Source organism: Gossypium raimondii, chromosome 4 (genome assembly GCF_025698545.1).
Source record: "Gossypium raimondii isolate GPD5lz chromosome 4, ASM2569854v1, whole genome shotgun sequence".
Taxonomy (NCBI): domain Eukaryota; kingdom Viridiplantae; phylum Streptophyta; class Magnoliopsida; order Malvales; family Malvaceae; genus Gossypium; species Gossypium raimondii.
In genome coordinates this window covers 19,884,148-19,911,851 of record NC_068568.1, presented here as the reverse complement: position 1 = coordinate 19,911,851, position 27,704 = coordinate 19,884,148, and the positions used below count along the sequence as shown (strand labels likewise).

Sequence of the window (27,704 nt, the reverse complement as noted above, 5' to 3'; positions counted from 1 at the left end):
ATATTTATACATGTTGTGATTGAGTTCATTTACTTGATAAATGGTAAATGATGAACTCGACTAAGTTGTAACGCTAATTAAATTAAATGTTATGTTTGAAAATGGGAAACTAAATGGATGAATTCTTGTGATGACATAATGTATATATGACTAAATGATAAAGATATGAAATAGGCCTGTACGAACCTCATGAATGCTTAAGATACAAATGTCATGTCATTAGGGTTATTACAGTTTTGGGTGCTTGTATTGGATGTCCTACTGATGACTAAGGTCCAAAATTTGTTGCGGATTCTTCACAGCTCGTGTGAGTAGCATCATGTAGCCTAACATCCCGACCCATAGCTCGTGTGAGCATTTACAGTTACAATTACAGTTACAGTCACACTTTGTATGAGTATTGTTCCTGCATATTCGATGTTATTTCATTTGGTTCATCGGGTGTTAAATGTATAAAATGAAATGGGTATATAACATAGTTACATGGAATGAGACATTGAATGGAGAAATTTATATGAATTATTGAAAACAAATGTGATTTACAATATGATTATGTGTTAAATGTGTAATATGAAATGGTTGTATGAGATGGTTATTTGAAATGATTATATAAATGAATAAATAAAATGATTATATGAATTGGTTATATAGAAATAATTATATTAAGTGTTTATACGAAATGTTTATATAGATAAATATGTAAAAAGGGACATCTGAAATGGAAACGTGAAATGTTAAATGAATATGTAACACCCCTAACCTGTATCTGACGTCGAAACAGGGTTACAGAGCATTACCAAAGTTATAGATCAAACAATCATACATTTCATTTTCATTTATCATTCAAATAATAAACCATTAAAATTCATTCATATAGTCCCTAATATGAGCCCTCGAGGCCCAAAATAGACATTAAAAGTGGTTCGGGACTAAACCGAGTACTTAAGAAATTTTTAGGAAAACATTGAAATTTTTCAAAATGCAGGGGACACATGCCGGTGTGGCCAGTCCATGTGTCTCACATGGCCAAGAGACACACCTGTGTCTCAAGCCGTATAGGCATTTGAAATGGGGACACACAGCCGTGTCCCAGCTCATGTCCGTACCCGTGTAACTCACTGACTTAGGTCACATGGCCAAACCACACACCCAGGTGCCAGGCCGTGTACGCTTTGAAATGGCCTCAAATGCCCATGCGCCAGGCTGTGAGCTAGGCCTTGTGAAAACTGGAGGGAATACTGACTTGTGCCACAAAGCCAAGCCACACGCCAGTGTGCTAGGCCGTGTGAAGCTACAGCTTGCTTTCTATAGAAGTTACAGGGGACACACGGCCGTGTCACCTGGCCGTGTGTCACATACGACTGAGACACACGCCCGTGTCTCTGCTCGTCTAGACAAAAATAAGTCATTTTCCAAGCCATATTTCTAACTCAATTTGGTTTTAACCTAAGCTCAACAATTTACATACAACCATGGCATAATTAGACATTCAAAACCAACCAACATCAAGCTTAAAACATGTAATATCAACACATGCAAGTATGATACTAATAGACATCTTAATTAGCCACTTTAAAACTTGCCAATTATGCCTCCAAAATCTACCTAAATGGTCAAACACATATATGCATCATTGTGCCTAAAACTTATCATGCATGCCATTTATCAATCTCAACCATTTGGTACCCAAAATACCAATTCACAAACCAGGCATTTACATGACAACCATACATCATATACAATAAAGCCATTTACATATTTACATAACAAAATATACCAAATTCAAGCCAAATTGAATGGCTAAATACAAAACAAAACATATAGGCTACCATTAGCCAAAATGACCTATACATGCCATTTAACCCAAAATATAAAGTCAAAAGTACCAAAATAACGTTTGATTGTGTGATGAGATCCCTGACAACTTCCAATCCAAACAAGCTTCCGAATCACTAAAAACACGGAAAATAAACAGAGTAAGCAATTAAGCTTAGTAAGTTCGTATAACACAGAATTAAACTTACCATTTAACCATAATTTAGGTAAGTAACTCAAAACATAAAACAATTCAATTTGGCCAAAGCCAATCACATAATCAATAACCAAGTTAGCCATGTATTCATATAAAAACCGAGAATCATGTATGAATTCAACAATTATTAAATTCCATGTACATGTAACATCTATACTGTGTATCTGTATATCATATATAAACCATTTCCATGTAAATACCTGTACTAGTTCGTATCGAACTTGTATAATCTCGTAATAACACTATGCCCGTTGAACCACTTAGAACATCGTTAGATACGCAGGTAGTACACATAAGGTGTAGTGAACTGTAATCCGTCAATTCTTGTACATTTTTGCTCATACGAGCGATAAATGGTAAGCTCCTCCGAGCTGAATAATGGTTATCTCATACGAGCTGAGTATCAGTAAGCTCATAAGAGCTGGAATCGGTAACCTTATTGACATGTCATTTGTATCTTTCGAATTCCTAAGGTTCAAATGGGGCTCGGTATTTTTTTTGTACTTCGTCAGTTATGCGCTCGATAATTATACATAATAATTAAACCATTCACATACATATATTTCAATTAAAGCATTTAAATATGCAATTTAATTACACGAACTTACCTCGAACTCGTACGACGAAAAAATGATCATTCAATCCAATACTTTGTCTTTCCCCCGATCTAATTCCGTATGTTACTTTTCTTAATCTATATAATCAAATTTAAATACTTGAATCTTTATTCAATTCAAATCCAAAATTCAAGTTTTGGAAAAATTATTATTTTGCCCCTACACCTTTAACTTCTTTATAATTTAGTCCCTAGGCTCGTAAAAATGAAATTCATGCAATTTCACCACACCCAAGCCTAAACGAATATCTTGTAAGCCTATAGAAGCTCATACATTTCACAATTTCTTACATTTAACACAAAATTTTCATATTTCTCGATTTAATCTCTATTTGACAATTTTATTAAAAATCACTTAACAAAAGTTGTTTAATTAATAGCAGGGATTCATTTTCTTCCATTAAAATTCAAGAGCAACTAAAATTCTCTCATGGAAAAGCCCTAGGATTTAAACCATATTGCAAATTAGTCCCATATTTAGCAAGATTAAGCTACAAAGATCCCGAAAACACAAAAAATAACAAAAACGGGACAAAGGGTTACTTACATGCAAGGGATTTTCTTCGACAAAATTTCAATCTCTCAAATGGCCATTCTTTCCTATAAAATTCGGTGCATACAAGTATGAAAGAGATGATCATTTGTGTTTTATTTAATTTATTCATTTATTACCTAATTACAATTTTAACCTTACCTAACTTTAAAAATAAAAAATTACCAAGCCATGCTCATCCACTATCATCTTTAATGGTCTAATTATCACATAAGGACCTCCACTTTAAAGTTCTATAGCTATTTAACAGCTTTAGCTAATAGAACACAACTTTCGCACTTTACGCGATTTAGTCATTTTCATCAAATTGAACATGTAAACGTTAAAATTTCTTAACGAAATTTTTATACTATAATTCTATCATGCTTTAGATATTAAAATAATATTAAAATAAATTTTTTGACCTCAGATTTGTAGTACTAAAACCACTATTTTGATTTCATTGAAAACGGGCTATTCCGAATAGATGTTGAATGAATGGTATATCAATGTGTTTACTGTATAAGTTTTATAAAATGATAAGGTTATAAGTTTAGTATATGTGAACTCACTAAACTTGTGAGACTTGTGATATGTATAGTTTAATAATGAACTCATGACCTTGCTTATAAATTTAATTGCAAATTGTTTAAGTTGCAACATTTACGGTAAGTTAAAGTTTAAGTTTAATATAAACTTACTAAGAAAAGATTTGCTTACATCCATTGTGTTTGATTTCTTTTATATCATTGAAAGTTTATGTCGGTTAGAAGTTCAAGTCGGAGCTCACACTATCCGTTGAACGAGTTGGTATAAATTGTGATTATTTTGATTTAGGTTATAAGTAGAATGTACTAGGAGTTTAAGGTCACTTGTTATTAGACATGTTGGTTCATGCTTTGTTATGTGATGTTATGGTTGTGTTTATTTGGCTCTTTTGGTATTTTTTGACCATACATATATAAGTGGTATGATTCATGCCTTTGCAAGTTTGGTTTTAATTGTGGTTTAAGGTTATGAAATGCTTGATAAATACATGTTTTGTGATTTAGGAAATGATTTATGTGAATTGGATTTTAAATTTTTGAATTGTGGTACCAATGGGGGTACTTTAGTTAGGTAGTTAGGTTGAATGTGAATTGGCGTAATTTTGGCATGTTTTGATGTGTTTTGAATAGGTATAATTGGATGGAAATAGTATGGTTTGGAACCTAAGATATGGATATTGAAATAGATTAGTTTTGAAGTCATTTTAGGTATACACGACCTAAGACACAGTCTGTCACATAGTCGTGTGCCACACACGGCCTCCCCACATCTTTATGGGCCCAAATTTCTACACATCTTTTTTGGTTTTGGGAATTACGACCATCTTGATTTTGTTTAGCCCCTCATCATGCCACTTTGAAAACTGGCAATAAAGTAATGGAAATGATGGCAGTGGTTTCACCAGCCGTTGTTCCTGTCTATTGCTTATTAAGCAGAGCCCACTTGACTAAGGCAACGGTTAACGGTTCCAATTTCATGAAAACATCTAATGAGTTAGATGATAAATGATAAGGAATAATAGGTAGGTCCCACAGTCCAAATCACCCATTCCCATGCAATTCGCCACGGCACACGTAGCACTCCCCATTCATTTAATTTAATTTCCTCAATTTTGATTTTTAGATTTTCCATTCATATTTCACGCTTTTCTCAGTGTAACTCATTGCCGATATTTGCTCTTCATTCTCTCTCTCCCACGGATCTGTATTTTATTTTTAAAGGAAAAAAAAACACTTTTCCGCTCCTTTTCTAGCTTCCGAATCAGAAAAAGTAAAAAAAGAAACCGTGAAGAAATAATGCTTTTTTGTGTATCTGGTTTACGGTTTCCTCGTGTGTCTCCAGTCTACAGGTTCGGTGCGTCAAGCTTCAATGGCGCTTCTAGGAGTTGCAGTTTGTCGCTTTTGTTGAAGAAGCATCACTTTTCTCGTATTTAACCTCCCTTCTCTTCTCTATTTTCTCTATATATTTTGTTTTGTTCAGCTCTAACTTTAATAACTTCTATTTTTCTATAACTGATCTAATCTTGTTTTCATTTTCCTATTAACAAAAAAAAAAGATTATGGAACAGCAATCGGTTAGCTTTAGCAAGTTTTATTACTCAAAACTATAATGCTTGATTTATTTAAAAAAAAAAAGTTGGAAACAATGGCGAAAAGGAGTTCCGAGTTGTAGATGATCCAAACGAAGAAACGAAAAGAATTCAAATATTGTGTCCTTTAATGAAATTTATATTTAAAGTATGAATATTTAAATATTCTTTGATGCACGCTATGGCTATCGCGATCGCCAACAGGTGATTTGTTAATATTGGAAGAAACATGGATTGTTGAACAACTGATCAGCATGTTCAAAATGTTACCGCTGAACTTGTTGCAATAAAAAAAATTGCAACGAAGTTTCTGGTTTATGAATTGAAAAAGTAATAATTGCATACGGAAGGAACTGTAAAAAAGGACGATACTTTAATTTCGCAGTTAGGGAACCTTAAGCAGAAAATAAAATCATAACCGTTAAAAGTGTTATAGGCGTATAATTTGTTGCATCATCAGCCTATTGTCAAAAGTCATGGTTGGATCATTTCCTTTATTTTCTGAGTTTCCCGTTATGGCTGTTGATTCTGATTTCTCTTCTTCTGTAATGAAGACGGATCTGAATTTGTTAGTATAATTTTAGTACTGGAAAAAGAGTTCTCTATGGATGGTGACTGCTTTTATAGACATTGGCTACGCAATATGTGGAGAATTGATTTGATGCTTGCTTGTAGGGAGGATCTTTATAGAAAAGTCTTCTTCTTATTCAGCCTTCTCATCCTTAACCGTTGCTGCATCCAAGAAAGTGCTTGATCCCGGTGGTCAGGGTGATGCTTCTTCACCCATGACAGATCAACTGGAAAGTCCTAGCACTATTTCAGATGATCCTCAGGTTTGCAATTTTCTGAGAATAATGCGTACTGTATTTTGAATTTACAGAAATATTACTCTTTTCTTTTAGATTGAGTGCAGTTGAATTTTCATGAGTTTATACTTGGGAGTAAATTTGGAAAATGAAATTCTGGGATGGTGTTTATGCCATTCAAGCCGGTTGATTCGTGTGGTTCTATGTCTGAACTCCGAATCTTTTGGAAGTAAAATTATAATAAACAACATATAAGGATAAGTTTGGGAACGGTATGTTCTTGGTTTTTATATCTTTGATGAAGTCATTCAAGCTTGTTGGTTCTCTAAAACAGTTTTTAACCTCTCTGTTTTTTTTTTTTTTTTGAAAACTTGTGACTCTGATTCTGAGCAATTACTGTTTTGGAAGAAAAATTATAGTAAACGGACATAAAAGTTGAGCCGCTGAGGACTAAGGTTGAGGAATGGCATGTTCTTGGTTTTACTTTTATCTTTGAAGTTCTACATTTTAGGTAACAAAATCAAATGCAAAGAGTAAAAGTCCTTGTCTCTTTATGATTCTACTATAGGTAATTCATAATGTAGATATTGAAGGAATGGAAGATGATAAAATGATTGCAGTTGAAGAACAAGAATCTTTTCCGTCTGTGTTTGCAAATAGTGATGAAGAAGCTCATGCTGAGGAGCCATCTGTCCCTTTACACAGGAACGCAAGTACAGAGAAAAGTGAAGCAAAACCAAGGTCCATTCCCCCTCCTGGTGAAGGGCAGAAAATATATGAAATAGATTCACTATTGTTGGGTTTCCGTAACCATATCGATTACCGGTAATTTAATCTTCTTTTATTTACTCGTATGATTCTCATCTGATAATTTGAATTCAAGTGTTTACTCTTCTCCGGGCTTTAGAAGGAAGCTGTAGGTTTTAGTTCTTTAGTTTCTTGGATTTTTTTTGCCATATTGGTTATAGTTGCCTGTGTACTGTGATTGCCTATCTTCACTACAGCAGACTTGCACGTGGTACTTGGAGGTCCTTGCTGGTATTTGGATAGGAACTCAGTGAATAAATCTGTATTTTCATGTCTCCTATTAGCTGTTAATATTTATTCTATGCTTTGACTTTTAAGAAGCAATACTTGGAAAAGCACTCAGAATTCATTACATTTTTGCGTTTGCTTTATTATTTTAGGGCTTTTTGGGGGTTGTCTATTTCTATTATTTTGTTTTTTAACTAGATTTGATCTGATTGAACAAGCAAGCAAGTCGCTCTGCTTTCTTTCTCGTTTGCTAGAATCTGTAACGGAATCAAATATAATTGATTTTTGAATTATGTTACTATTCTTGACTGGCTTAAATTGTTAAAGCAATAAGCTACTTATTGATCTTATCATTGTACTTGTGTTCAAACACAAGTGGATATTGCTGCTTACGGTCTTATGATTATATGTCCCCTTGAACTGCAGTGGGGGGAGTTACAGTTCCTTATTGGAAAATATTCTGAAAATGTAAAAAAGATGTATCTGATTAGGTTGCTTGTTTTAGGTGTGATTTGACTTGCCAGCTTTAGTTTTTACTGTCAGTAATATGTTTTGTTTTCACTGCATAGCTCTCCGGTATTATATTAGCTTGTAATATCTGTTTTTTCCTCTTTTCTTATTTAATCTGTGCTATACCTCATTTTTCTGCACTGTTTCATATCCGGAATACAATTAATAACTTTGTCAAGATTTGATTACTTCGTATATTTTATCCTTTATAGGTATGCACAATATAAAAAAATACGCAAGGAAATTGACAAGTATGAAGGTGGCTTGGAAGTGTTTTCTCGTGGGTATGAGAAGCTTGGTTTCACGCGCAGGTTACTTTCCTTCCAATACCTAGTGTGGCATATTGGTTGTAGCCCTCATGGTTTCATGTCATTGCTTTTTATGATAAGTGCAATTTATTTTGATTTATTCAAACAAACAATTTTCATTAAATGAATTAGTGTTGGAATATTCTTGTAACTTTTTTGTGTTGGAAAAGTGTCCATGATCTTCCTCATCTTTTACTTTTTTATGTTTAAAATTCAGGCCGATTAATCTAAGAAAGAAATCAAGTTCCTTGATGCTCAAAGTATGGAGCAAGTATTTGTTTCTTTGGTGCAAGTTAAAATTGAAGAATTTTATTACAGCCCTTAGGTTTAGTCCTTTCCTCAATGTGTCACTTTTATATGTTTTATTTGTTTATGAAGTTCTGAATGTTTTCTCCATGTTTCCTTGACAATTTTTTGTATTACATGGGTAATAGCTATCTTGTTAGCTTCAATTTTTAGAAAAATGCTGACTCCATGTTTTATGTCTTAGAAGTTGTTTTATGATAACTTGATGTTGCTCGTCTAATATAATCTCATCCGGCTTCAGTGAGACAGGGATAACTTACAGGGAGTGGGCCCCAGGAGCTAAGGTTTGTTATGCATCATTACAACACTTTGAGACTTTAACAATTAGTCGTCTTATCTTCTATCCGATAAAAAATCTTATTAACTTTTAGAATTCTGTTTTACTTCAATGTTGTGATTGTTCTACTGCATTTTATGCTTCAGTCAGCAGCACTGATTGGAGATTTTAACAATTGGAACCCTAGTGCAGACACAATGAGCCAGGTATGTTATGCTTTCTTCTGCAAGAACAATTGCTACACCTGTGCATTACTTATTAATTGAATTTATATTACCTATGTCTGTAAGAAATGTTCTGCTGTAGATGGAGGATTACTTGAATGAAGTGTAGTGCAGTACATACTAGCAGAATAATGTTTTATTAGTTGTACCTAGCTGGTGTAAATGGGATACCTGTGCTTGCAAGCTATTTAAATTCGGCTCAGAAAAAATTAAAATTCAGCTTGGTCATTGTGGAGTTGATCTTGAGTTGCTCAAGTAATCGAGCAAGTCAAGTTCGAGCATCTTAATGCCCTACTCGAGTAACACATGAGCCTGATCTAGCTTTCTTAAATTTCTATTTGATTATTTTTAATTGCTGAAGAAGAAAATATTTTCAAGTTTAAACTCAAGCTCTAGCATAATATTGAGTTTGAAGTCGAGCATAAGAATCAAATTAATTTTTGACTAGGTAAACGAACCTGACTGTGCGAGCTCCAATGATTCGAATTTTATCTCTAATTGAGCTCAAGCTTTAAAAATGAAACTTGATCAAGTTTGATGTCGAGCTCAAGCTTCTTGTTGTTAGGGTTCAGCTTGATTGAAGTCCTATATTTACTAAAAGCATTTTCTTTTATTGCTATGTGAACTTTCTCCTCTATGCATGTCTTAAATTATGCAGCCATAAGATTTAGCTGGTTATGCTGACATCTCAAAATATCAGCAACTCAGCACTATATTTTTGAGGCGGTCTTCTTGCTATGTTATATCTGTTGCTGAACTCCACATCATTTGTGTTGCTTTTATTGAGCTACTGCTCTGCTGCTTTTCTTACGGTCTCTGATTAGTCTTCTTTTAAGATTAATGCTTTTGGGAACTGAATATTTGCATTGTTGGATGTTCATAAGTTGATGCTTATATCTTCTCTCAATGCATGTGCTAAAAGAAGTTTAAAGAGATTTAAGCTTGGTTTTCAAAAACTTGGCTTAACGCTAATGTAAACATGGATCTTTTTGTATGTATTTGAGCACAAATAAGCTTCTCAATGGACCAAAGATTAGGTGCATAGTCTGGTGCAGTTGGTATGCTTCCAAGCTCCCAATGGAAAAGTTAAGAAGATAAACACTATCAAAATTTTTATAATGAGGTGTCACCTTGCCATGCAGATTCATGTATTTAAAACTTAATGCCATGCAGCCCCAAGTCCCCCAAGCATAAAAGGGAACATGACTATGTGCTAAGTTCTTAGAAAGCCATGTTAAATTACATTGGTAGTGATGTGTTGCTTTTATATATATTCCGTCTTTTATTTTCCATCTATTGCTTAATTCTATAATCATCAATTATAATTTAACAGAATGAGTTTGGTGTCTGGGAGATCTTTTTGCCTAATACTGCTGATGGTTCACCAGCAATTCCCCATGGTTCTCGAGTGAAGGTAAGTTATCAGTAAATGAATATAAATTTGGCTCATGAATGTTATTGTGTGTACATTCAAATGCTATTTAAAAAAAATAAAAAAATCTTTTCCCCCTTTTTGTGAACTCAGAGCAAAATGGAACTATAAAATTTTGCAACTCTTCCTTGTGAATAAATAATGTATTTAACCTTTTGGTCATGACCTGTGAACCAGGAACTGATCCTGTTGCTCATCTAATTGGCAGAAATATCTATTGAATAAAGGCTCTCAGTATAAAATTTTGAACCTTGGGTTGTACTACAACGTTTACAATAATTAATTTAACTAGAGTTCAGTACACAAAAGTGTGCTACTAAAAGTTTGAAAAAGTGAGAAAATTTTCTTCTGTTATTATTGAAATAAAGAATAGTAATTGTGGGAATAATTTGTAATGTAATGAGAAAAATAACAGGTGTAAGAACTGAGAAGGCTAGTTGCTGAGTTTGGTGGACATGAGTTGAACATTTTAAAAGTAACACCAAGTTTACATGACTTGTGTTAAGCATCCAACCTAAAACCAATTGGCTATAAGTGGAAGGGCCTGATTTGTAAAGAAGACAAACAGTAAAACCAAGACTTAACAGATGAGCGATAATACCACTTAACACTCCCCCTTACATCTAGCCCCACAGGGTCATAGATATGTACAACCTCTCAAGGGCTAGTAAAACTTCACATGGGGGGTAGGAGGATCAGGAAAAACCTGGGCTTTGATATCATATTAAGATATTAAAGAATCTTAAAATATATATGTTACTCTTTTCACTAATTGAGATTATAAGTTATATTGTTTAAGCTCTTCCTGTTGTAGAACTTGCTTCTAAGATCATTTATGCAAATTTAAAATCTTTTGAAACTTCTTCAGAAAAAAATGGAATGGAGCAAAATACCTTTATAATCTGTCTGTGTAAAGCTTTGTATCTGTTGGCATTAATGTATTTAATGGGTGCTCGAAGTCAAACAAAATTATTTAAGGTAGCTGAGATCCAACCAACTCCAGCGTTAAAAAAACAGAAAGAAAAAAGAACAGAAGAGATTTTTTGACCCTGTTCTGGTTAGCTGTTATGATAATGTCAATTACCATTTATTAAAGTTCCTTTTCCATTTGTGCATTTTAACTTTTTGACCATATGATTGTAGATCCGCATGGAAACTCGATCCGGGGTTAAGGATTCTATTCCTGCTTGGATCAAGTTCTCTGTTCAAGCACCTGGTGAAATCCCATACAGTGGAATATACTATGATCCACCAGAAGAGGTATATTTAGTGTGGTTTGCTTGGAAATATTAAATGACTTAATTCTTTTCAAACTATGAGCTGCTGAAATAATTGGAGCCTGGGTAAAATCAGAAGTACTAACTAATGTTTGTAATACTTCTAAAATGAATGCATGAGTGTGAAGATGCACCAGCATGCATGAAAAAACGAGTTTAAAGAGAAATAATTTCTTATACTTATTTGAATAATTATGCAAGGAGGTTGTTTTTTATGAACGTAGTGTTGGTGTTAAGAATCAACTCCCTTAAAAAAGTTTATAACTAACCGATTTTGGTTTGTTCACTTTCGTATGTGAAATCAATTTTTAAGTTATGTTATTGCATGTGCATGTTTAATCACTGCCAGATTCAGGCAGTTATATGTATCTAATCTCAAATTTTTGTTACTCTCTTGTGTGACTAACGGAATTTATATTGTGACAGGAAAAGTACGTATTCAAACACCCCCATCCAAAAAGACCAAAATCACTTAGAATTTATGAATCACATGTTGGAATGAGTAGCATGGTATGCATCTCTCTTTTCCCTTGCATGAATTGATTCCAGTCTTCTGTCACATTGCTTAACGGTTCTAATTTGTTGTTAATTGCTATCATGCCATATTTTTTGTACTGTTTCTTCCAATATTTTATATGACATGTTCCTCCAAGACTTTGAGAATGAAAAGAAAAGCAGGAGTTTTTTATACTGAAAAATCATCTTGGTATTATATTTAAAAACATGCACTGGGAAGTGCATCAAACTGTATAGCTGTCTCAAGAAACCTTTTAATTTTAAAATGAGTTTGAATCCCGATGACAGAGTGACCTCTCCTAAAGAGAAAAGGATGGATTAAGCTTTCCAAAACCCTTGTAGGTGTATGTGGCCTACTTCCCTTGTTCTTTGATTAAAGGAAATTAGACTGTCTTCCATTTGGATTGCATTAAATATTGAGTGTTACTTCTGTAAATGATATTGCAAATGCCAAATAACTAGTCACTTCTGTTAACTGCTTTGTGTATTGAAATATCTCACTTAGCAGTTAGAAATCAACAAAATGAAAGTTGGATTAATTGCATTTCATTAGGATTCTTCACCCATTTCTGAAACCTATTAAGAAGCCTGGATTTGCAATTAAACCAAAATCTGGAACTATTTTTCATCTTCTTGTCCGTATGATGGTTATTAACTAAGGTGTCTATCTGGGTCCACAAGGTCCTGTGACATGGTATTACAAATATATAGTTTTAAGGGCTTTTGGAGGTTCTTGCGTCTTAATAAGCTAAGTTGTATGCAGCTTACAGACAATTAATATTCTTAAATGTAGAAGACAACCATTGCATTCTTTTCATTTTTGCTACATGTTACTAAATATGCTAAAACCGAACTCAAGTTACTGTTTTAGCACTCACAAACTGTTATCGTATCAGTGTGACCATTCCTTTTGTCTTTTTCTTGGTACTCATTAGTTTTTTCTCTGGGAATTTTAGTTTCAGGCCTAATTTGTGTTTAGGTAGATTTTTTAATTATTTTTGTTCTAGAAGTATCTTCAGATTTCTCCACGACATGTTTTTAATATGAAGCTAAGACCAAATGTGTTTTGTGTTTTTCTTTTCTCTTTAAAAATTGAATTAGTGTAGTTCAGTGCACTAACTATGAGTTTAACCTTTTATATAATTTGATTATGAAGGAAAATAACCCAACTATTTGAGTAAAGGAACACATTTATCATTGAACCAAATGCTTGGACAGTTTTATGATTTTGTTCTACTGTAGGGGAAAAAAAGATACTAAATGCAATCTTTTGCAAATACCACTTCAAAATTGCATTGCATAGAGAACAATGTCCAAGAGAATTAAAAAAAAATTTAGATCATTTTATTACAAAACCCTTTTCAAAACCTTAATATACACAAATTTTCTATCCTTCTCAATATCTCAATCTCTTTATTCAAGATTTTATGGCATCCCTGGTATTCACATGTTATTCTTCTTTATTTTTGGGATAAGTAAATTCAGTTTAATTATTTATGACTAATAAAATTGAATTTGTTGTCACGGATCATATTCTGTGTAGGCATAACTTTAGAAAGCTAAGTTGCATAACTGTTCCTGAGGTAAAGAATCCTCAGGTAAAGAACATTTACAAAGAAAATCGTCGTATTGCAAATACGGTAAAATGTTAATTTAGTTTTGAAGAGATTTTATCAGTTGTATATTGAACTTATGGATTTCCTTTAAATTACATAAATATAGGCATTAATTGGAAGTTTTTGTAGGTAAAAGAACTTGATTTTTGCCGTTTGAATAACTTTATTAAGTTATATCTCACCTTGTATTTTATTAAGTCATTCCTAGACTATAAAAAGATACATGTTACTGATATGTATTACCTTTAAAGAATTTAATTTAGTGAAATAAAATTTCTAGACATGCATAAACTATGTTTAAGTCATCTAAAAATAGAAAAAACCTATAGAAAATTTTATTCATTCCAAATTACTTATAGATTTTCTGTTAAAGAATTACCTGTAGATGCTGAAAGCCAGTATGCCTCTGTGGCATACATGCATGTGAAGAAGTCTATGAAGGGAGAGGGGATCCAAACCTTAGACCTCAACCCTATTTAGTGAGGCGTAACAACCACTAGGCAAAACCTTTGTTGTTACAAAGAAAGCCATAAATAACAGTGTAGTGCGTTTTAAGATGTTTGCTTTTAAGAAAGAAGATTCTGTCAACTAATCTTTAGCCTTTCTTTAGTCTGCTCTTTCTTTTCTTGGTAGTTGACATTGATTCTGCATTAATCAAACTTAGTCTTATATGTTGCCTCAAAATGCGGTGGTGGTGGTATGTGCATATAATATAAGTCTAACATGCTTTGTGGTTTTTGGTCCCTTACCGATCATTGTGTAAAATTTGCTCATTTTTTAAGTAGCTGAATTTTATTGCATAATGTTGTTCAAAGAACATTTTTATCATAAACATCTCCAGCCTTTATTTTCCATGCTACCTTATGGTATGGTTATTCCATTTCCTAGTTTTCTTAATATTATCAACTTTGAGATGCAGGAGCCATTAATTAACACCTATGCCAACTTTAGAGATAATGTGCTTCCCCGCATTAAAAGACTTGGATATAATGCAGTTCAGATCATGGCTATTCAAGAGCACTCATATTACGCAAGCTTTGGGTATTATCTCAATCATAATATTAGCTCAAATCTATTTCTTGCTGTTTATGTTTTGTTAACTTATACTAAACTCTGCTATGTTGTGACGTAAAAATAAAATGTCTTTACAATTTAGTTTCCATTATGGAAACTAAACTCTTCTACTTTACCAATTTTCATTTAATATGTTGCAGGTATCATGTGACAAATTTCTTTGCACCAAGCAGCCGCTTTGGAACTCCGGATGATCTTAAGTCTTTGATAGACAGGGCTCATGAGTTGGGTCTACTTGTTCTTATGGATATTGTGCACAGGTAAACAAATTAGGTTTTTGGGAGATATATTTTATAGAAATATGCTCCTTAGTTGTAAATTCTTATCCAAATGGTTTTTGTCCCATATTTTTTCGACAAAAAGTTAATAGGCTTTATGCTTCTCTCCCGTAGGCTTTATGCAAATAGAAGCTTTAAGATATGAAGAATTCATGTAGAATTCTAAGACGAATTAGTATGAAGAAATAAAAGTTCTCTATATTTACAGCCTGAATAAAATTAAGCTATATAATAAGAAAGAAAATCTCTCCTAAAGAATCAATCAGCTATACACAATCTATAATTTTGTCTATCAAATCCCTTCAATTTAGCAACAAGTATTTTATCCCCAAAAGGCTAACAGTAGCCAATATAGTTACCCAACAATAGGCCAAAAAATAAAAAAAATCTGACCAGCACCAAATGGAGTCAAAACAGAGGGCTAGGCTGGAAATACTGCCCAAGATCGATGGCGGTGGGAGAGAAGAAACTCTGGCAGGGTGAGCTACATGCGTTGGTCATGAGGAAGCAACTAGAATCTGATGGAGGTGCATGGGACTTATGCGCAGGTCTGTTGGCCACCGGAATCAAGGGTTTTGTTGGCAATGGGGTTCTGACCTCTCTAGTGTGGGCAGTGAAAAGAGAAAATGGACCTAAAGGGGTAAGTACCAAATTTTTAGTTCTAGGGTTTTGAGAGATTTCAAAAAAATTGAAAAATTTCTTCCTAAATCTGGAAATTTGGCTTTGATGCCATGTTAAAACCAGAGGGGGCAGCAAAAATGAAGAATAGGAGAAGATTTCTTTGTATTTGTGTTTCAGTGAGTAGGTTACATAGCTATTTATATATGCAAAGTAGGAAAATAAAAGGAAATTAGTAATGACTAAAATTCCTAAACACAAGCTGATTGAATCTAATTAGTCCTTAGAAATAAGTTATACAAACTGTCAATTATAAACTGTCAGCTGTCAATTAGTCAAGTGTAATAGTTATAACGCTTCTCATGAGGTGAGTACCCTAGAAATATACATTTGATGGACTTCAAATCAAATTTACTTCATTGATGAGAGGGGGACATGGAGATAGGCTAAACATCCAAAGATTCTTGGTCAAATATCTGTCATGACTGTTTTGTTGAACAGACTCACATAGGACTTGACACGGGGTACCAAATTTAAAGGTCTGTGATGACGTTTTATTGATCAAATTTAAAGGTCCCCAAATATCACTATGGATGATTGATAAAGGTTGAGATGGTTTGTATTCTTGAAGCAGATAGGTGTTACAAGACAACAATGTTTTTACAAATGAAAACCTCATATTGGAAGGATTTTGGATTTTTATTGATGAATAATGATGGAACCAACTTGAGCAAGTACATGAAATTTGGGTGTCCTGGACAAAAGTGCCATAGCATTATTGTACCATCTTTATTGGAATGAGAAAATGATGAACCTGAAACATTGATCATGCAGGAGTCAACATGATGAGTTTGAGCCTTCTGAGGATCCTTGGCCTTAATTTGGTAAATACCAACTTTTTTTAGCATTGCCAATTGTCTTCCCAAGAATCCAAATCTGAAACATGGAATGAGAAGACGAAAACTTTGGAAGTCACTTTGAATCTCTAGTAAGTTTACTATTTAACACAGCAAGTTGCATTTTAACTTTGGAAGCAAAAGGATAGATTGAAGTATTAATGTGTCAGATATACTAGGAAAGTGACCTATCGGCAATGTTGACTTCATAATTATTGTGACATGGATTGCAATCTTGTAATAAAGATGCATCATTTGTCATGTGGTCTGAGATCCAGAATTGATAATCCGGCCTGCTGTGTCATGTGATCAGCGAAAAAATTACCATTTTGGGCAGTGGATCTAGTAGAGACAATTGTGGTAGAGTTTGAATTTAAGCCAAACATTTATTGTAGCCATTCAACCTACTACATGTTGACCAAGGTAGTTTAACTGTCAGATTTATCCTTATTCTTTGAAGCAGCTGCAAAACCATGGGGTTCTTTGTCCCTATTTAGCTTCCAGTCTGTTAGCTTACCATGAATTTTCCAGCATGTGTCTCAAGTATGTCTTGGTTTGCGGCAATGATCACACCAAGACCTGTTTTTCTTTTGCTTTGCAGCATAGACTGAATTGGTTCCCTGGGTAGCAAGAGCTGAACTTTTTTAGGCATTGTTGATGTTATTGTCCCTAGCATGAGAAAACCATATTATTTTCTGATTTCCAAATTCTGAAACATGGATCATCCTGTCTTGGGGGAATGGCAGCATTAGTGAGGTAATCATTCTGATATGCGGCAAGTGATGAGCATAACAGAGTCCTCTGATCTGCCACTGCTCAAAACTTCCTGAACGGACATGCTTCCTGATATGGCCTGATTCTGAGGCCATGAGGGTTTGGATCAGGCTACTGCTTTAGATTGAATAATAGAGGCATAACATGGATGAAGTCTGAACCAAAGAAAGCCAAATGGCGCTGGTACCATGTAGAAATTTTCAGAAGATTATGAAGAATTCATGTAGAATTCTAAAGAGGAATTAGGATGAAAAAATAGAAGTTTTCTCTATATTCTAAATTTTACAGCCTGAAAAACCAACCTTATACACAAAAAATAAGCTACAGTAAGAAAGAAAATCTCTTCTAAAGAATCAATTACCCATACACAATCTCCTGTAATTTAGTCTGTCTTCAATTTAGCCTATCAAATCCCGAGATTCTTGGAAAAGAATCCCAGATTTCCGCGAATATGCTTTTTGTTTCTTGTATTTTGGTATTCTCCATGTCCATTTTATGGTCCATGTTCAGGATTCGCGATTGTCCCTCCCAACAATTTTGTCTCCAAGGTTCAACCTTGTGTCTTCTTTTTGAGCTTTTGATTTTTTAAAAGGCTGCTGGAAAGTGGGAAGGGAGAAAGCAAAGTCATAATTGATTGAAAATATATGACTAAACTGTAACGAAATTTCTAGTATAACTGTTCTATTAAAAGAAAAATCAAATTATTTTGTTCTAAAATAAATGATATATATAAGTACTTTTAATTATTTTATTTTCTTTCCTATCCAAGTGTACTTTTTGCTTGTGGAAGCAAAAAACTGGCAGCAAAAACAGTAACCAAATGACAAACGGTATTCTCCATGTATTTTTGCTTTTTGTTTCTTGTATTTTGGTATTCTCCATGTCCATTTTATGGTCTGTGTTCAGGATTCGCGATTGTCCCTCCCAACAATTTTGTCTCCAAGGTTCAACCTTGTGTCTTCTTTTTGAGCTTTTGATTTTTTAAAAGGCTGCTGGAAAGTGGGAAGGGAGAAAGCAAAGTCATAATTGATTGAAAATATATGACTAAAATGTAACGAAATTTCTAGAATAACTGTTCTATTAAAAGAAAAATCAAATTATTTTGTTCTAAAATAAATGATATATATAAATACTTTTAATTATTTTATTTTCTTTCCTATCCAAATGTACTTTTGCTTGTGGAAGCAAAAAACTGGCGGCAAAAACAGTAACCAAATGACAAATGGTACCTTAGCATATTGTTTTACAGAGAAAGTTTTATCTTTAGAGTCATTAATTAAGTTACTAATAAAATTTTACTTAAGTTACAAATAAAAATTTTTCGTCCATCTTTTTATCTGACTGATCTTTTATGAATACAGCCATGCATCTAATAATGTTTTGGATGGGTTGAACATGTTTGATGGAACTGATGCTCATTACTTCCATTCGGGGTCAAAGGGTCATCACTGGATGTGGGATTCTCGCCTTTTTAATTATGGAAGCTGGGAAGTATGTACTTCTGTTGAAAGTTCTCTTGTATAATAGTTTGTCATACATTGTTGAAGGAATTTGGGTTCCTTCCATCCTATTGTATCTAATTTTTTACATGTTGCTTTAGGTACTAAGGTTTCTACTTTCAAATGCAAGATGGTGGCTGGAAGAATACAAGTTTGATGGGTTCAGATTTGATGGCGTGACTTCAATGATGTACACCCATCATGGGTTGCAGGTATTACCCTAGTGAGTTTGGATAATTCTATTTTTGCTTGGTGTCATAAAATAAATTACTTGCATGTCCAGATATTAATTGTCAAAATTTTATGTCATATAGAGAAGTGGAACTGATGTAATTTTTGGAATGTTACTTTCCCCTTTGACTGTTTGCATTATTAGTTAATATGTCAGTTTAATCATACCCCAGGGCTATGTTACCCAAATATAAGCATGGCCTTGCATTGCCTTAAGGAGAGTAAGACTTTGGATTATATGAGTGGGTTTTGAACCATGATGCAACTAGACTTGTTCATGGGCCAGGCTACCCGTCCAGGCCTGAAGACCCGCTTGAAATTTGGGAGGGTTTGGGCAAAAAATTAAGCCAGTTTAAAATATGGGCCAGGCTTGGGCTTTAACATTCAAGGCTTGAGCCCGGCCTGACCCAGTTTTAAGTTAATAATACTTTATTTTTTTATATATTATGTAATTTAGAACTCATTAAAAAAATAAACCTATAATACTCTTAATGTAAACATTAAAATAATGTTAAGATATATAAAAAATGTCTAAAATTATTAAATATTAAAATAATATAATATAATTTAAAAAAATAAAAAAAAATAATATGGACAGGCCTAAAATGGACTTGGATTAGTCTTTTACAAATATGTGCGGGTTTAGGTAAAATTTTAGGTCCATATTTAGGCAAGGCGGGCTTGGACAAACATAAAGTATGTTAATATCATACTTAGGCTTGGCTTGAACCCAACCCGATCCGGCCCATGAGCACCTCTAGATGCAACACAGTTATGCCATACGAATGGATCTAAGCTCTTTTCTGATATCCTTATTTTTCTGCTTCAATCGTAGAAGAAATTATATTTTCAATTTCTTTTTCAAATCTGTGAAGGGTATGGGTTTTGGGTTTTCATAGAATAGAAAATGTACCTGGTTAATTTTTTTTTTTTGTTTTTCACTCCAAAACGTTTTTTTTATTTCTTTTATTATGAGAAAATTTTAGGTATTTAGATTGAGTTTTTAATTCTTAATTGATAAGATAAATTAAAATTAAAGTGAAAAAGAAGAGTATAACCTATAAATGAAATAAAACTTCGCTAAAAAATAAGCAATGTCGACCCAGAATTAAGGTATGAATTCTCACCAATTTTTTAACATCCTTAATAGTCAAAGGAGGATAAAGTGACATTTTAAAACATGGGAGGATATTTGCTCATTCACCATTCTTTCTAATGATGAAGCAACATTTCTCTATGTTTGTTAACTAAATCTTGCTTTTCCTTATTTCTCTATGTTTGTTAACTAAATCTTGCTTTTCCTTTTCTCACATGGCTTTCTTCATTCATGGTTTGATATTATGGAGGACTGAAGGAAGTCAGTGGCACTGCATCTTTACAATGTATTATCCCATCTTAACATTTGCTTTCCTGAACTTTCTGTAGGTAGCATTTACTGGAAATTACAATGAGTACTTTGGATATGCAACTGATGTAGAAGCTGTTGTTTATCTGATGCTGGTTAATGACATGATTCATGGACTCTATCCTGAGGCTGTCACCATTGGTGAAGATGTATGTTCTATAACTCCTTTTGAGTCATGTTGAGTATCCTTCGACTTGTAATCATTTGTCTATTCCTGAACTAGTCATTTTAAGTCCTCTTGTCTCTTCTAAAGCAACATTTTCTGTCCAAAACATTTTGCATGCATGTGGATGTTAAGGGTACAAATAGCCTACCAAACTTTTGCGTATAGTGCATGTTTTACTAATTCTCTTCTGCTTTATCACCTCTCTTCATTGTTCAATTGTGCTTGTATGCCACTATATGAATAAGTAGGTTTACCCTGCTAGTAATTAAGTGAATTTGACCATTGTAGAATGAAATGAAGAATTCTTAAAACACCTGTTGCAAATTAAACTAAATTTTATTTTAGACAAAGAGTTATGGAAACATAGCAACTAAAGATGCCAAAAACAATAGGAGGGAAGTAACAAGAATCTCTAGAAACCTTAAAATATTCTTGCTGTTTCACAAATTTCATCCTTTGTGCGAAGAATACCTAAAGGGCTACTAGCACAAGAAAATGTAAGAGACATTAGCATTGTTTTGTACAGAACATTTAGTTAACGAAATGCTATTTTGGAGTGACCCTTTTATATAAATAAATAGATTAGTGGAGTGATTTTGCTGCATACTTTCATATATTATTTGCAGAATAACATTCTGAAAGTTCTGTGAACATTCAGGCAAAGATGGTTGGATAAGAAACAAAAGTTGAAAGTAGATTTCCACCTTCTTAAATTGTCATCTGTCATAAATAAAACAATTGCATAATGACAAAAACCAGTAAAATAATAACAATAAGAGGAATGTTACAAAGATCGGAAATTCTCTGGACAATGTCAGTAGTCGTTGTTTTCCTTTTGGTAATTATTCAATTATATATTATACAGGTGAGTGGAATGCCTACATTTTGCCTTCCTGTGCAAGATGGTGGTGTGGGATTTGATTACCGATTGCACATGGCTGTTGCTGATAAATGGATTGAGCTTCTCAAGTGCTTAACTTTCCAACTCAAAACTTTTTACCATGTTATGACTTCAGATGTACAATCTTTTTTAATGTATTTTGTTTTAAACTAATGTGTACTTTTTTTGCCTTGTTTTTTCATATAGGAAGAGGGATGAAGACTGGAAAATGGGTGACATTGTTTACACACTCGTCAACAGGAGGTGGTTGGAAAAGTGTGTTGTTTATGCTGAAAGTCATGACCAAGCTCTAGTTGGTGATAAAACAATAGCATTCTGGTTGATGGATAAGGTTAAATATGTTCTACTTATATTCATGCTGATGAGTATTATGCACTTAAAAAGCTAACAGGCTAAAAGAAATGCTTTTACTTGATCATCTTTTCTTTCTTTGACTTCTCTAGCTATTAAAATTTTGCAATTATATTGCTTCCTTGCAAAGTTAAATACAACTGTAAAAAGTTATGCTTTTCATTAAATAGAGAAAATGTATATTATCAGTCTGATTCAGCATTATAATTTTTTTAGTTTCAATTCCTTTTTGCAGGATATGTATGATTTTATGTCTCTGGATAGACCAAGTTCTCCAATTATAGATCGTGGAATAGCATTACATAAAATGATTAGGCTTATTACCATGGGACTAGGTGGAGAAGGATATTTGAATTTCATGGGAAATGAATTTGGACATCCTGGTAAGATCAACTGGTTGCAACTCTTCCTGGCATCTATTATTCTTTAATTTCAATGCTGTAATATAATTTCTTAGCTATTCTTTTCCTCAGAGTGGATTGATTTTCCAAGGGGAGAGCAACATCTTCCTAGTGGCAAAGTAATTCCTGGGAATAATTTCAGTTATGATAAATGTCGGCGTAGATTCGATCTTGTAAGTTTTCTCTTGAATTCACTTTTTGCTTGTGCTACAATTCATTAAAAGTTTGAAGGTAAACATGATTTTACTTTTATCTGGCAACTGGCAGCTAGAGTTGTTAATGGGCCAGGCCTAAGCATGATATTAACATACTTTATGCTTGCTTAAGCCCAGCCCAGCCCGGCCTGAAATATGGCTTAAAATTGTCTAAATTTGCCCATATTTGTAAAAGACTAAACGAAGCCCATTAGGCCCGCCCATTTTATTTTTTAATTTTTAAAAAAATATTTATATTATATTATTTTAGTATTTAATAAATTTATACATTTTTAATTTATTGAAATTTTTTATATAGTCATAACTTTATTTTAATGTTTACATTAGAGTAGTATTATATATTAGTATAGTTTTATTTTTTAATGTGTTCTAAATTACATACTATATAAAAATAACATAATATAAAGTATCATAAACTTTAAAACCGGCCGGGCCTGAGCGGGTAACCCGGCCCATGAACAGGTCTACTGGCAACATTATATGTATTTGTGTTTTACAATCAACAATTAAAAATTTGGTTATATGCACATAGGGGGATGCAGATTATCTGAGGTATAAGGGGATGCAACAATTTGATCAGGCAATGCAGCATGTTGAAGCTAAGTATGGCGTAAGTATGATGATGCTTACTGGTTTGTTGTTTTATACTTTCTGATGAATTATGAGATAGTGGAACGATACATTTTTTTCTTATTTAATAATTGTTCTGTACTAGTGATTAATGACACAAAAATTACATGTGAAATTTTAAAATAAAGGAATGATAAAAATTGAAAATGAGTGGAGATTACAGAAGAGAGGAAACGATATTCGGAAATGTTGATTATATTCTTTACTCACAAATAGATTTTTTTTTTTGGTTAAGTTAATATTCTTCTTAAAGTCGAGTCATTCCTTAAAGCTTTTGAAAAATATATCGTTAAATGATTTCATTTAAAACTGTTTCATGGTCATTGATATATAAACCTTCCAAAGTTTGCCATTATATATGCCTGTGTGGGCATGGCTCTGATTCTATTAGATACTGTCTTCTACATAAAGACAAAAGGAAACAATTGAGATTTCAGAATTTTTTTTGGATTATTCTATTACCGTTATTTCATACTTCTTGGAATACAATGTTAGACCTGTGATTTACTATTAAGTTTCTTTTCATGGTCTTCTACAATTAACACCTGTTTCATGCAAAGTGATTTGCCCGAACGGTGCTGTCTGGGTAGCCAAAAAGCTTTACTTGTTTAAAATATAAAATTGATGTTCTGTTGTTTATTCAGTTCATGACTTCTGAGCACCAATATATATCACGAAAGGATGAAGGTGAAAGAGTAATTGTATTTGAAAGAGGCAACCTGGTTTTTGTGTTCAACTTTCACTGGCATGAAAGTTATGGCGGTTACCGGGTCGGTTGCTCAAAGCCAGGAAAGTACAAGGTATAGGATTTTGTGGTTTATAACCTTTTGTTTTCTCATCTAATCCATCCTGATTATTCATATCTATTAATGATTTATCTTACATCTTGTTATTGACTCTTGGAATATAGTGACAGAAAAATGTTTACCCTGTTCTTCATTAAATCATAATTTAACTCATTTTTTTTTTTGTTGCTCTTCCAGATTGTATTGGATTCAGATGATCTATTATTTGGAGGGTTCAACAGGCTTAACCATGACGTTGAGTTTTTCAGCACTGTAAGTAAATTCGCTGAAGAACATTGATTGCTGAATTCTGCATACTCTTCCTACATACCATTGTCTTCAATTCACCCAAGGGTTCTCTAACTTAGAAAAACCTAATGGTGGCTTTTCCAGGAAGGATGGTATGATAACCGCCCTCGTTCCTTATTGGTGTATGCACCAAATAGAACAGCGGTGGTTTATGCGCTAGTTGAAGATGAACCAAAAGCAACTGGCAATTTACAACTTACTGAAAACGTTAAAAACTGTTGAAGAAGCCAAAGCTGTGAAGGCATCGACACCTGTGGAAGAATCAGAACCTTTGGACCGCTAAACTTTTTCTATTACAGAATCTCTTATTGAGCAGCTACCCTAACTCAGCCTGCTGTTTTAGGGCCTACAAATTGCACAAAATGTAGAAGTCCATGACCTTGGAGCTTCGGTATCCAGGAGATGAAATGATCGCCACTCAAAAGGGCTTTTCCTTTCAAGTGCAGTACAGTTGATTATCCATCTAATAATTAGTCAAATTTCAGTTGGTCACTTGCAAATGTTTATCGGTTTGTTATCTGAATTATGCTCAGAGTCCTGTTTAGCATGTCTTGAAACAACTTATGTGCTTATTTTTCTCGCAAACTTAATTTTCAAGGAACCATTATTGTAGTCAGTTTGGTTCAATAAAAGTAAAAAACAGAGTTCAAGCAATTTACTTTTAAGTCTTGAAGTGTCTAAAAAGAGTGGTAACAATGCTAGTTTGAGATGCAGAGCCTTTAAGGTTGTGAATTGGACATGGATGATCTTAAAGCCTCGGCAAGGGGCCCTCCCATCGAAGCCACCTGGTTTGAGGCCCACCCAGCAGCCCAATTCAATTGGTCTCCATTGCCAGTTGACAGCTTCAACGACACATCTGATGAAGAATTTCCTGGCATCGAAATGGAGAGGCAAGTTGCAGAACTCATCGGGCTTTCAGCATGGTTGTCAGGTTGTTGTAAGGATCTAGGCCTATCATCAAAAAAATGTCTCAACATTTGACCATCAGATCTGTTATTGACTTCATTTTGGGCTTCGAAAAGGCCCTTATGAACATTATTGGAATCTGAGGAACTGCCAGACATAAAAGAAACACGAACATTGTAGGGCAAACAAAAATAAGCAAAATAAAGAAAATATATTGTACCGGAGCATAAAGAAAGCACGTTACAAAGACTAAAGAAATGGTTGGGGTCAGCTTGTACAGAATCTAAACCCCCTGCCCAGATTTTGAGATACATCCACTGGTCAGATATTGATTAGGGTCCTACCAAGGAGTAATCATCATCGCTACTTTAAAACAATTTACTTTCTACAAAATATATAGCAAATATTAGCCAACTTTAAAAATGTGAAGAGATTGTATCAACTATGATTTTATGTATTTTTTATTTTTTTGACAAATTAAAATTTTCCTCCTAATTTTCAGGTTTTTTTTCTCCTAAAAAAATTTAAATCTAATTAAAAATACCTTGTAATTAAGGTGATTAAGGAGATACTTAAAAGAAGTTACCTATAATTAAGGCGAAGAAGATCAACGGGAGGGGAATGCCCTGAAAGGAGTAAACTGTTGGCTCTATCACCAGCCAATTCTAAGGGTGAATTGGGAATCAGAGAAGTGGGTTTAAGGCCACCACATCCAACATCAACAACACCATCAGCAGCACCAACAAGAGTATTGTTGTTGATGATGGTGGTGCAGGCGCCACTAGATTTTAGCATTTCCACAGGCTTTCTTGAACGGTTGCGGCCACGGTGCACGTGGCGCTCGCAATACTTCTGGCCAGCCACCACGTCTCTCGAGCATCTCCACTTCTTCCCGTCAGTCCTCCGGCACCGGCCTGGCTCTGGATCCATTGCTGCTCTTACCCAATACCCTGATTGCAACACTGATCCGACATCCTCATACTCGTCATATCTTTCAAGTACATACTATTTGGACAGATTCCTTAAGTTCACTTAGGTAGACCGTGTAGATATATATATATATATATATATATATATATATAATACTATAAAATCATTTATGCATCAATCTCTTTTACCATGTACTTATTTTCTTTATAAATTTGATGAGACAGTGCTAAAGTACGCATTTCATAAAAATATAAGAGCAAGGACAGGTCACACATTTCATAAATATAATCACTCACAAGGTGGCTGGTAATGGGAGAAGTGTCGAAGAGGGTGGTGGAGGAAATATGAAGGAGAGTGAAGAATAGTAGAATTCTCGATTGATTGAAGGAGTTGGGGAGGAACAGCTGCGCCTGCTAACATGTATCTAAAGATCAAAGCTTGTAACTCCAGTTCCTGCCATTGAGACAAGCTGAAGAAACTTCCCATCCCTAAAGGGGGAAGTAAAAAGGTAACTTAGAAGGCAAAAATCAAGTAAGCAAGCTAGCCAGAAACTTCCCAAACTAAGGAGTACTCGAAAACTTTTCTGAGAATCCTGCCAAGAAAACAAAAAAAGGTGCAAAGAAAAAGGAAGAAAATCTCACTGCTAGGAAACGTGGAGGATGAATGAGGAACTGGTGGCAGGTTGTTGCTGCTGGATTTGCAGTGGTGATGAGGTACAAGCAAAGGAAGAGGAGATGGGTGTTGGTGATGATGATGATGAAAGTGAAGTTTTGGTATATTTGCAGAAGGTGGTGGTTGTTGATGGTCTGACTCATGCTGGTTTCTACATTGCTTCAGATGCAAGTCCATGGAAAGAGAAATGTACTTTCGGGGTTTTGGTTCGTTGGGGGGGGGGGGTATTTTGACAGAGAGATTTTTATTTGGGTTTTGGGGTCTGTTTTTTTGATGTGTTAAAAAGAGAAAGTTTGGAAAAAGCTTTTGCAGGAACTTCTCTCTTTCTCTCTCTTATGGCTTCGGCAGATAGCAATACTTTAAGACTTCAAAGAGAGGAAGAGGAACTATTCTGACACCAGGAGGCAGACATTTTTAAATGTAAACAAATAAATCACTAAACGACAAAGTTATTTTTATAGATAATTGTTTTTATTTTACATGTGTAAAAATATTATCTTCACATGGTCCTAAGAATTTCGAGTAAAACAAGCACTCAAGGATATTTCGAGGCTGAAATGAGTGGCTAGAGCTTAAAAAGCAATAGCACTGGGAAAGGATGTAACGGCGCGACATTTAGCTAAGTGACACGACGCCCTTGATTGACAAGGTGTCTGTGTGCCACGGCTTTCGGCCAAGCTCTACAGTGGTCTGCCCTAAACCTATATTTTCCTGTTTTTGTTATTTTGACATACCTAAAGCAATTGGGGCAGCTAGAAATTAGGGTTAAAGGATAGTTTTACATTTTTAATGATTATTATATGTTAATTAAACTTAGACCTAGCCTTTAAGGGTTGGTTTGGATGGGTGATTGGGTGCGATGCGGTGCGTTTAGCTTATTTTTTATCTCACGCTACAGTATCGCTACAGTATCTAATCTCACTGCCACCATTATTTTTATACTAACTACAGGTAAACGCACGGCCCATTCAAACCCACCCTAAGTTTGTATATATATAGTTATTATACTCAACTTATATCACTTTAGTCTTGTTTTAAT

The 27,704-nt window shown here is 34.0% G+C and overlaps 2 protein-coding genes across 4 annotated transcripts; one reads left to right on the top strand and one right to left on the bottom strand.

The window, feature by feature from the left end:
• The first annotated feature begins 4,970 nt into the window (after positions 1-4,970).
• Positions 4,971-24,811, top strand: LOC105766711 (1,4-alpha-glucan-branching enzyme 2-2, chloroplastic/amyloplastic). The gene is made up of 22 exons (XM_012586289.2): positions 4,971-5,154; positions 5,993-6,150; positions 6,692-6,948; positions 7,881-7,979; positions 8,524-8,566; positions 8,706-8,765; positions 10,117-10,197; positions 11,359-11,475; positions 11,919-12,002; positions 14,544-14,665; positions 14,839-14,958; positions 18,626-18,755; positions 18,865-18,975; positions 20,420-20,548; positions 21,431-21,534; positions 21,653-21,797; positions 22,053-22,200; positions 22,291-22,391; positions 22,966-23,043; positions 23,708-23,863; positions 24,047-24,121; positions 24,242-24,811. Exons 1-22 carry the CDS (start codon positions 5,025-5,027, stop codon positions 24,377-24,379), a joined length of 2,586 nt encoding a protein of 861 aa, XP_012441743.1. The 5' UTR covers positions 4,971-5,024; the 3' UTR covers positions 24,380-24,811.
• On the bottom strand, positions 24,744-27,028 carry LOC105766713 (growth-regulating factor 3). Of its 3 annotated transcripts, none has more exons than XM_012586290.2 (4): positions 26,635-27,028; positions 26,290-26,481; positions 25,650-26,025; positions 24,744-25,210 (listed from the first exon to the last, which is right to left on the bottom strand). In XM_012586290.2, the coding sequence occupies exons 1-4, from the start codon at positions 26,840-26,842 to the stop codon at positions 24,877-24,879; spliced, it is 1,110 nt and encodes a 369-aa protein (XP_012441744.2). In that variant the 5' UTR covers positions 26,843-27,028; the 3' UTR covers positions 24,744-24,876. The 3 variants fall into 3 exon arrangements, with proteins under 3 accessions (XP_012441744.2, XP_012441746.2, XP_012441745.2); XM_012586292.2 differs by having other exon boundaries at positions 24,744-25,108; XM_012586291.2 differs by having other exon boundaries at positions 25,650-26,013.
• Between the last annotated feature and the right edge of the window lie 676 nt (positions 27,029-27,704).